An 11,212-nucleotide genomic window follows, 5' to 3' on the forward strand; every position below is an offset into this window, starting at 1 on the left:
CTTGCATGCTTGTTTTTTCCTCCTTTTCCAATAGGACCCTTCCAAGAAACTAGGGATTTTGGGCCTAGAGGACTTACTGCCATCTTCACATATTTGAAGATGCTACATGGGCAAGGGATTAGACAGCCTTACTCTACTTGGCCCCCTCAGAGGACAGAATTAGAACAATCGAAGTGAAGACAAGCAGATTTCATGTTGAAGTCAGAGCTGACTAAAAAGGAGAATGAGCTGCCTTAGGAGGCAGAATAGGATTCCCATCACTGGAGATCTTCAAGTAGAGGCTATGGGATATGTTGTAGAAGGGAGCCCTGGTTAGGTATGGGCTGGCCCAAATACCCTCAGAGCTTCCTTCCAAATTCTAGCATCCTTCACTTCTTGGAGTGTGGCTGAAGTGAGGTTCATTTGAACATATGGCCCTGTGGGAGTAGACCAGCTCCAGGTCTGCCTGAGACACAGCTTCTCCCACTCCAAAGTACCAGCCAACCAGAACCTAGCAGGTCTGGTACACCCTTCCTTATACTCAAGTTCTCACTCCTCTCCTGGTGCTGAGAGTAGGTAGGGTTGTTTTTGTGAGACCTTATTAGGAATATCAAATCCTGTGGATCTCTCCTGTTGTGGGAATGGGATTTGGGTCCAAAGGGATGGACTGATAACTGTTGAGGACAGTGCCTCCTACATGAACCATTCTCATAAGGGCACTGCTAGTGGAGGGGCATGGCTTAGGCAGGAAGGGATAGAACCAGAAACCCACCACCAAAGAAAGAATTTGGAATGAGCCAAGGAATGTGGAGTGTTACAGAGAGCAATATTCAATGGGGAGAGAGTGGAGTACTGCCAGAACCAAGTTAATGTGGGACACCCAACATGTTGCACCAGTTGTCATATGTTGTTGGTTCTTATCCTTCTGCTACTTTTGCCTCCCACATTGAAATGGCTGTAGGAAAAGCAGGACTTTCAAACCAGTTTCAAGAATAATCAAGAACAAGGGAGGCAGGAAGAATATCTCTTCTAGGGGAGGACCAAGTCCCCTATGTAGCTTAGACTTTCACTGCTCCACTGGGAGAAGATGGAGAATGGAGGCCTGACCTTGGGGACCAAACACTAAGGTATTGGCATATGAAGTTCGTGAGTGGTCAGGACGATGCAGGAAGGATATTGTGTTTCCTAGGCAGGGAACTATGCTCCATTTGACACCCATAGTCTCCTTCCAAAATTCTCCATCCCTAAAAGGGGGACCAATATCCAAAGATGAAAGATTTCAGGACTGTTCAAAATCTGAAGGACTGTCATACCTTCCTTTACAGCTTGCATTGCAAAAGGTATTCCATCCATTTTCTCATAGATCTTCATAACAGGCACATGTGGTAGAACGAGAAATTATAATCTCCATTTGACATTTAAGGAACCTGAGGATTTAAAAGGCTGGCAGTACCTCAGGTCTCTTGCTTATACTCCACAAATAAGGTGACTTCATAATGAAAGAATATAATATCCCAGAACCCATATGCCAACAAATACCCTCCTTGGGATGGTACAGAGATGGCTGCACCACTTCAACAAGCCACTTTAAGAGTTTCTTGCCACCCCAGCTTGTTATTGAGCAAGAGATCTGGTCCCTGGTCCTCCAGCTTGCTTGAGGAGTCCCTCAAGCCAGACCTACCCATACAGGCCCCAGGACTTGATTCATAAAGAAGCAAGAAATTCTAATTCTCCCCTTGATTGGTCCTTGGGGGAAAAAAATGGAGAAAGGCAAGGTTTGCAAAGTAATCACCACCACCATGCATTTCCGTAGATCTTCATATTTCATATCCCGACATCTTTGAGCCTCACAACAGCCCTGTGAGGTAGGTAGGGCAGGTTATTATAGATCCCCATTTTATAGATGGGAAGCTGAGGCACGAGCTGAGATGACTTGTCCAAAGTCACCCAACAACTACTGGTGGAATGGGGAAACTATAATCAGTGTCTCTTAACTGGAGCCAATCCATTAAGTCATACTTCTCTCCACCTTCCCCCAATATGAAGCAAAAGGAGGTCTTTGGACAGGCTAAAATTAAGATCTCTTCCACCCAAGACCCCACCCCCACCCCACCCCCAAACCATAGGCCTTTTTGTTCCCTTGGCAAAAACAGTTCCACTGAGTGTTATGTGTTTACAGTGTTGTGTTTACAGTGAAGGCCAGCTTTATTTAGGAGGTGTAGGTGTACCAGGCCACCTCCTTGTAGGCACTAAACTAGGAAGGAGAATCTGCTGGGCTTCATGAGCTACTCCCGACTCTTGCTCAGCTTAGGCCCATAGGGATGGCACAGCTATTGAGGGTCACAGCAGTTCTTTTCTGTAGCCAAATGAGGTTGGGGACAACTTTGGGGAAGGGGAAGGGAGTATAGGGATGTGGAAGAAACTATTGTCCTCCCACTCTCAGAGAAGCCCTAAAGCCTTGGTGCTTAAGGTGTATGCTAGCTAATGCCAAAGAGAGCTCTGTCCCTGGGTAGCCAGCTTGATTTTCTGTCAACTTGCCCTAACCCTACCCTCTTAGGCTGGGAGTGAGCTAGTCTCACTTCTGGGGCCATTCCTTTGGCCATTGTTGTATGTCCTGGGTTTTGGCTTTTGCTGAAGGGCCTCGTTGTGTCCTCGTGCTACTCCCTACCTCAAAAAGCCAAAGTCTGTGTTTGTTCTAAGCATTGACAGGAAAATAGCATCACTGAGCCAAGGGTGGCAGTACACTCTCCTCTCTCCCCTACCACCCAACATCTGCAGAAAGCGCAAAGTCTTTGGTGGGCAGATCTGAACAGGTGGGTTGTGCCAGTCTTCAGACCCCATCCCGTAAGCACAAGGCCTCCACAGCTCCGCTGGGGCCCTGGGCGACTCCACCAATCACAAACAGCTGCTGCCCGGCCTGGAGACTGGAACAGGAACATCGAGCTGTCGGCATCGAGGGCAGTGCCTCCCACTTCCTCCTTGCCAGGCTGAAGCCTTCTACAGAGCCCAGGGGACATGGCTGGTTGCCTTTGAGAGAAGAGACCCAGTGTGATGAGAAGAGTCTGAGCCCTTGGGCAGAGGGCAGCCCCAGGAAGGCAGGCTACATGGCAGCTTTTGGCCTCCACCAACCCTGACCCAGGTCAAAGAAAGATCATTGAACATAGGGGCCTTAGAGTTGATCTAGTCCAACCCTCTTGTTTTATAAGCACTGCTTTTATTTGATGCTTTAAGGTTAACAAAGCACTTTCCTCAACCCTGTTGGGATAAGCAGTGACTATACTGTTCACCCCATTTTACAGATGAGGTGTTGGCCTCAGAGAGGTGCCATAATTTAGCCATGGCTACACTCAGAACCCAGATTGAGAACTCTCAATCCTGTGTCCTTTCTACTATATCATGCTCCAATCCAATACCCAGAGGGGATTCATTCATTTTAAGTTTCTCTACAATAGCAAAGATCCCAAAGAAAATATAAGATTTAATATTTGAGTTCGTAAAGTACCATCTTTTTCTAATGTGAAGTAGGCAAGGCAATGAACTATCCCCAAGGGACACTAAGAAAGTGAAGGAGGCAATGTCTAAGCTTCTGCAGCTCTATGAGGTAAACGTACTTACCTGACGGTTACTGCTTCCACAAGTCTTGCCTCCTCCCCACCTCAAGTCCTAGAGATAAACTAGGGCTAGAGCTCTCAGAATACTCACCAAGGCCTCCCACTGCCACAACTCTGCCCCCAAGGTAGCCAGTCACAAAGTCCGCCCTTTTTTCCCTCATTCGGAGAGAACGAGGAAGCTTTGTCCAGACACCTGCAGGAAATACAGGACAATTTCTTTGAACTACCAACAGACTGACCATTGCTATGACTCCCAACTGAGAGTTAAAATGAAAGTCCAAGTTTAGATCTTCATCCAAACAGAAATCCCCATTTCTTCTGTCCAGGAGGAAAAATCAAGATCTAGATGCTTGGCCTCTAAGCCCCCAAGGGACCTGGCACTCACCCTGCTCTGAGTCAAACATTTCCACAGTGTTCACAAAATGTGGGCGGGAATAGAAGTTGTGGGGTCCAGGTTGCTGCAAGCCCCCCAGGCTAAAGAAGCTGCCCTCTGCCATGGCACAGCTAGCAAAGGCCCTCCGGCTGGGCACACTCGGGTAACGTGTCCAATTCTGCATTTCAACATCATAGACTTCAAAGGCAGTTACAGGCAACTTCCCCTGGCGGCCCCCTGGAAAGTAAAGAGAAAATTGGAGTAGCATCCTTCCCTTCTCCGTCTCTCAACCTCAGCTTCATTCCTCTCCCCATGCATAAATCATTCAATTATTTGCATCATTCTCTGCTGCCCTTGTGGGGCACAGGAAATCCTGAAAGCAATGCTTGAGACCAGGTTCCTGGGTCCAGTCGTTGCTGGCCCCAACCAGAAACTCTCCTGTGGCCTTAAGCTAGTCTCTAACCCTAGTCTCAAGCACACACACACACACATACCCAGAATCCTCTTCCATTTCAGACTCACAGCCACTTACCCAGAACAAAGATCTTATTCCCCTGAAGGAAGGTGGAGGCCCCATAGCAGGGTGTGGGCATGGAGGGCAAGGACAGCCATCGGTCCCTGGAAGGTTCGTACATCCTCACCAGTGCTTGTGGGGCTGTGTCTGAACCCATCCCACCTAGAGCATACACCACACCATCTGCCAGAGAGAGGGCAGCTTCAGACTTTAAACTCCTGCAGAGAAGCCTGCCTGGACTGACCCTATCCTCGGACAGGACGACCCTCAGCAACCACTCTAATGATCTTGAAGCTCATCAGAGAGAATGTACAAAGCAAAAGAAGTACTTTGGGACAGGCACACCACAGCTGGCAGAGATAGAAGAGATGGCCCAGCGTTAGCAAGAGGCTGTCAGCTCTATAGCCCAAGAGCTATCTCTGCCCCCACAGAAATGGGGAAGGGGGATCCCTGCTGCTCTCTGCTCCTTGGGCCACTAATCGGCACCCCCACCCTTTGGCTTGCTCAGTTGGGAAGAACACAAAGCGGGGGATCTAATTATACTAGCTGGCATGGTCTCCCTGGAGACTCCATAGCAACCAGTCCAGCATCAAAGCCTGGAGTCTACCAGATCCACAGCACAGAGGCCTCCAAAACCCCAGGGCATACCTAAATGTGGGTAAAGGCATTTGAGTATGTAGGGGGCTCAGGATGAGGCAAGAGGTGGGGGGGGGGCTCAGCTTAGGAAGGAGGGTTCTGAATTGGGGGAGGTCAGTGGGGAGTAGTAGGGGAGGAACCCCAGGACAAGGGCTAAATTGGAGGTTAAGCCTGGGGGTGGGGGAGCAGAGTTTATGATGTAGGGATGGATAAGGAATCTGAATGCTCAACTAAGCAAGAAGTGAGTGAGGGGCAGCTACATAGTTTAGTGGAAGTCAGGCTTAGAGAGGGAAGGTCCTGGGTTCAAATTTATCCACAGACAACCTAGTTGGCAGGTTGTTTAACCCCAATTGCCTAGCCCTTCCTGCTCTTCCAATACAGAAGGGTTTAAAAAAAAAAAAGTGGGCGTGAGGTCTCAGGATATGAGTGAAGTCAGGGAAGGGAGCCCAAATGGATTTAACTTCATTCAAAGGCTTCTTTGGATTACAGGATCCAATTTAGAGAGGATAAAAGAGCCGTGAGCTTTACCTTAAAATACTGGTCAGACTTGGGAGTAGGGGAAGAATTCCTGGATACCTCCATTCTCCTTAGCCCTGGCACCAGTTGAACAGGGACATTTTCCTGAATTCCAACTTGGGAATATTTGGAAAGAGGATTCTGGTTTCCAAATACTCTCCCCCTAATTCGTGTGTGTGTGTGTGTGTGTGTGTGTGTGTGTGTGTGAAGGGAAGAGCATCGTAGGGGATAGAGTAGGCCAGGGAGAAGAGGCAAAGGTCAGCAGGGAGGACCTTCAAGTGCTTCCATAACAAACACAACAAATCACCTGGAGGCCGGAAGCTCTAGTGTCTGGTCAGAACTTTTATCTAGCCCTATCTTCCTGGCCTCCCTCTCCCCGACTCCCTTCAGTCTTGCTTCACTTGGGGGAAGGGTAGAGGTGGGAATGAACATCAGCTAGGCAGAAGGTCGTCCAATTCCATTACTCAAGGATTTAAGACAGGAATCTTCACTTAGCTCTGAATAGAGGCCCATCTTCACATTTGTTCTCCTCCCTCCCAGCCTATTTATAACTGTGGGAGCCACCGCTGTCTGCATTCCCAGCCCTCATGTCTCCTAGGATGAGTAATAAAGGTTTGTTTTTTTTTTAAATGGGGGGGAAGGCTTTGGACTGAAGCCAACCTACTCCAGGAGGGTCCCCCTCCTTCCCTTGAATGGAAGGACTGCCCTCCCTCAAGCTGGTCTGTCCTCTCAGTCATGGGAAATGGCTGGAGCCTCTCTCCCTGCCTTCTGCTCAGAACACCAGCTCCCGACAGGGTTGTGTAGATGTGGTGGTAGATGTGACCTAGGCTGAGAGCTAAGTGTATCGCTGGATGTGTGCGGGGAGATTTGGAAGAGCTACAGACTGGTTCCCTGGATCTGGAAAGCTCGTAACTAAAGGCCTTAGTTATGAGCAGTTTAAGTGTTCTAGACTTATTTTTCATTACTCCCTTTCACATTCTCAAGTTTCAGTTATTTTGGCCCATTGTTCCCCACCCTCAAAATGCATTCTTTTTATTCATTAAAATTCTCTTTAAAACTCAAGTGCTGGGGGAAGCTGGGTAGCTCAGTGGCTTGAGAGTCAGGCCCAGGGATGGGAGGTCCTGGGTTCAAATCTCGCCTCAGACACTTCCCAGCTGTGTGACCCTGGGCAAGTCACTTGACCCCCATTGCCTAGCCCTTACCACTCTTCTGCCTGGGAGCCAATACACAGTATTAACTCCAAGAGAGAAGGTAAGGGTTTAAAAAAAAAAACAAAAACTCAAGTGCTGCCTTCTTCAAGAAGCCTTTGCCTCATATAAATCCTAGCTTCTACATCTGTATAGGTGTCATGTGCCCCAGGAAACTATAAGCTTCTTGAGGAAAGGGACAGTGTCATTTTCCTTATTAGCAGTCCCAACACAGAGCCCATACAGTAAAGGCTTAATCAATATTCACTAATCAAGTAATCACTTAATTAATATTGACTATGTAGGTCAAAATGTCAGTGTTGAGGTGAAGTTTGGGGAAGTGACCTGGGGGAAGAGCAGAGAAACAGAGATCCCCAGAAACAGAGAGCCTGGGGCATTGTTCAGTGTGCTAGAAAAAAGACCAAAAGGTTGGGGAAAGGGTACGAATTAGGGGTTGGAAGAGGATCCTTCTCCTTGGGATCCACTAGGAACCTGGACCCTCTGCTCTACTTGGGCCACTCAGGTCCCAGCTATTCCCTTTTTCCCCTAAAGCATCCCTAACATTTCCTCTCATTGGTTCATTGAATGAGTTAGAAGGAACCTTATTGATCATCTAGTCCAACTCTCTCATTTTATAGAAATGAAAACAAATCTAGAGAAAGGAAGTCACTCCTCTGGAGCAGGGAGTCTTTTGATTCCAAATCCAGAGCTTTGTTATAACTCTCTGCCTCCCCCATAATCTTCCATTCTATCTCCCTTGGGGAGGTCCAGCAGCCCTTTCACTCCTTCTCCAGGGTCATGCACCTAAGCCTGGAGCACCCCTTCCACACCCAAGCTCCTGCTCACCCCTCTCCAAAGCTGAGATGCCCATGGCTGGTTGTGTCAGGGCAGCTCGCCGCTCCCAACGGCCTTCGTCCGTGTGATACACCTCCACAGAAGCCAGGGGGCTCTGCCCGGCATCCATGCCCCCGATCACCAACACCTGCTTGCCTAGGGCTACTGCAGCTGCACCCGCTCGAGCTGTGGGCAGCGGAGGCAGGGAAAGCCATTTGTGTGAAGCTACATCCAGCAACTCTGCTGTGCCCAAGGGCAATCCTGCCCGGCTGCATCCACCCAGCACAAAAAGGTGCCCATCCTGGTGTGCAGGTGTGCAGTACACTCGACATGTGGGCATGGCTGGAAACACATGCCAAACAAAGGTTCGGGCACCACTGGAGGCCATAGCTGGCTGCTCACTCGAGGGGCAATGGAAGGAGCTGCTGGCCCAGGGTCATGGCCCAGTCAGCCCCTGCTTCCTCCCCGGCTCCTAGGCTGGAGGCCAGTGAGTGCTCCCTGACAGAGAAAGAGAGGCCACTATGGAGCTCAGCAGGGGTCACAGAAAGGCATCATTTCCAGTCCCCAAGGCTGAGCCTAGGATTAAGTTTGTCTGCGGCTTTCTGTCCTGATCTCCAAGGGCAGGGAACAGGCTCCTCTGCCCAGCCTGGATGCTGGGGAGGACCATAGGGGAGAGGAGTCACCTTTACCTAGAAAGGAATCACAGAATATATTAATCAGAAAGGATCTTAGAGGACATCTAGTTCAGCCAACCCATTTTACAGATGAAGAATCCGAGGTTCACAACGGGAAGTGACTTGTCCAAGGTCACATAGTAAATTGATAGAAGCGCTTCAACTAGAACCTAGGTGACCTAATCGCAAGTCCCAAGGTTCTATCCACTACACCACCTGAATCAGAGGGAAAGGAGTAGTGATGGACAGAGGGGAGGGTGGCGGCGGGGCCAGATGAGATGAAATCGGCCAGGCAATTCAGGCCCGTGAGGTGGAGAAGGGACTCCGGTGCTCTCAGCATCTCCAGGGCCCCTCCAGGCAGAGGTCTGAGCAGGTGGGCTCCCCGCCCAGCCCCTGCCCCATCGCGGGCTCCTCGGCCCGGCCGCCCGATCCCGGCTCTGCCCCAAACTTCCCATCCTGCTGCGGGCGCCTGCGCCTTCCAGACCCCGCAGGCGGGAGCGTGGCCCCGGCACCTCATCGCCAACTTCCCCCAAGTGGCCCTCGCCCTTCCCCCGCCGATACTCACCCGAGGGTCCCGGCTCAGCGGTCCGAGGAGGGGGCCGGGCCCGGTGGGAGGTGGGGGGGGGGGGGGCTGTCACTGCGCTGGTCCCTACTCCCACCCCGGCTCCGGCTCCCACTCCGGCTCCGGCTCTGGTTCCCGCTCCGGTTCCCGCTCCGGTTCCCGCTCCGGCTCGGCGCCGGCCCCTAGCTCCACTCCTTTCCAGCCCGCAGCCCCGAGCCGTTCGGGGAGGGGAGCTGAGGGGAGGGGCCGGGGGCCGGAACCACCCCCTCCCCAACAAGCCCCCCCCTCCCCCAAGACTTCTCCGGCTTCGGGGAAACCATCCACCGCCTTAACCCTTTGAGTCCCACCCGGGAAGGCGGGGCTGGCCGGGGAAGGGATTGCGCCCAGCGAAGGGGGCGGGCACCCCGAGCCGACTGGGTCCAAGCAGGACCAAGAGCGGCGGTGGTGGGGCGGCCACGCCCCCTAGCGGCAGCACAGGGCACCGCACGCAGCTAGCCTGCCAGAGCTGCCCACGTGGGCGGGAGCCGCGACGAAAAGGACTCACTGCGGAGTCCCACCCTGGTGCGGTGTATCTTACGGAGGAAACTGAGTTTCAGAGAAACGCCTTCCCGCCGCTAGCCAGCTGCTTTCCTTCCCAGGCATCACTCCTTCCCCGCGCGTCTCTGTCCGGCTGAGCAGGCCTCGTGGAGGACTCTCTCTCAGGACTGTGCTCTCTGCGCCCCTGAAGAGACTGCCCCCTCACCTCTGGGAACTTCTGCCTTCCCAGCTCTGCTCCGAGACCAACCACCATTTATTTTTTGTCCTGCCCTCCGATTTCAGAGGTGTAGGAAGCTGCCCAGAATGGAAATTAAAGCTAGCCAGCAGCAAGTCTGCATTGTTGTCTGCGGCACTGGTTTGCTGAAAGCTTCTGGGTCGGGATCACCCAACTAGTATATATCCTGAGCGGGATTCCGTGAGGCTAGGTCCTACCGACTCCAACGCCACCTCCCTAACTCTTCCCCCAGGGCGCCTCTCCACCCGCCCCCACTTTTCTTGAACTTGCTTCTGTACAAACCCCGCTCCCCTCGCTCCCCACGGAAACTTGAGAGCCCGGGCTGTTAAAAACCGTATCCGCTGCGGTGGCCCTGGGCTGGGCACATAAAGTAAGCCTGTTAATTGCCAAGTCTCTACTTCAGGTCCAGGGCTCTTTGCACTCCACGAATCAACCGGCCTCCCACCAAACCCCAGCAGGCCTTGCGGCGAGCTGATCCTCACTCAATTGTAATTTCCTTTCCCCTAAAAAGGCCGGGTCCCGGCCACCCTCTCTCTGAAAGTAGGGGCAGGGGAGTCAAACTGACTAATCATCTTCGAGGTTTGTTATTCCATTTGTTATACAGCTTTTCAAAGACAATTCAAATACCACTTCCTCCAGAAGTCCCTCCTGCTTTTTTTCCTCTTTACGTTCATACCGTTATATCTCCTTGGCACTCCCACTGACAGACTGGGCTTATTTGCATCCGTCCTTCAAAGACAGAGAAGGAAGCCCAGTTTGATTCCCAAAGAGTTCCCCAAAGGTCTAGGCCTTAACATTTCTGTGAACCATGTATTCCATTTGGGGTGACAGTTTACAACCACAAGTATTCATCAGACTCCTTCTATGTGCCAGGCGCCACAAAACCAAACAACTTTATCTCAAGTTTACATTCCAGGTGTAGAGAGATGATAGAAAACAGTCCATAAGTAAGTTGTTATAAAGACAGAATACAAAATGAATAGGAGGTGGTTGAATACAAGGTCGTGAAGGAGGGAAGGCACTAGCAGTTTCCAGGATCAGGAAAGGCTTCATGGAGACGGTGATGATGGAGCTCCATCTTGAAGGAAGAGAAAGATTTGGTGAAGTGGCAAAGGAACACAGGCCACACTTTAGGGACTGTCATGAAGACACTGGAGAAGGAAAGGTCGGTTTGGCATAGGTGAAGAGTGCAAGAAAGTATATGAAAGAATAGTGAATGCTAAGGCCAGGATGAGAAGAGTTGTAAAAGCCAAATAGATGAAGCAAAGTCAAGTAAGCTGAGCCAGGAAAATTACGCAGAACATCATAAATGGAAAGAACAGCCACAATAGAACAAATAAAATTGAACATCAAGAAGTTATAAAGAACAACCTTGTCCTCATAGAAGAGATTTGAGAAAGCTCCCATCTTTTGCAGAGGTGGGAATCAACAGGTGTGGAACAGTGCATATAATGTCAAATTTTTTACATGTTAATTGGTTTTGCTGATTCCCCCCCCCCTTTAAGAAGTCTTTAATATAAGAGTGGGAAAGAGGAATATGGAGGGAAATCTAGA

At 50.7% G+C, this 11,212-nt stretch overlaps 1 protein-coding gene across 3 annotated transcripts; it reads right to left on the minus strand.

The window, feature by feature from the left end:
- Positions 1-1,779: 1,779 nt before the first annotated feature.
- KLHDC8B (kelch domain containing 8B) lies at positions 1,780-9,938 on the minus strand. 3 transcript variants are annotated; one of them, XM_056805073.1, is made up of 6 exons: positions 9,464-9,938; positions 7,663-8,339; positions 4,496-4,660; positions 3,976-4,200; positions 3,682-3,783; positions 1,780-3,006 (listed from the first exon to the last, which is right to left on the minus strand). In XM_056805073.1, exons 2-6 carry the CDS (start codon positions 8,036-8,038, stop codon positions 2,810-2,812), a joined length of 1,065 nt encoding a protein of 354 aa, XP_056661051.1. In that variant the 5' UTR covers positions 8,039-8,339; positions 9,464-9,938; the 3' UTR covers positions 1,780-2,809. The 3 variants fall into 3 exon arrangements, with proteins under 3 accessions (XP_056661051.1, XP_001367869.1, XP_007499904.1); XM_001367832.4 differs by lacking the exon at positions 9,464-9,938 and adding an exon at positions 8,890-9,345; XM_007499842.3 differs by lacking the exons at positions 4,496-4,660; positions 9,464-9,938 and adding an exon at positions 8,890-9,361.
- Between the last annotated feature and the right edge of the window lie 1,274 nt (positions 9,939-11,212).

This window comes from Monodelphis domestica, chromosome 7 (assembly GCF_027887165.1).
Source record: "Monodelphis domestica isolate mMonDom1 chromosome 7, mMonDom1.pri, whole genome shotgun sequence".
In the NCBI taxonomy this organism is placed as follows: domain Eukaryota; kingdom Metazoa; phylum Chordata; class Mammalia; order Didelphimorphia; family Didelphidae; genus Monodelphis; species Monodelphis domestica.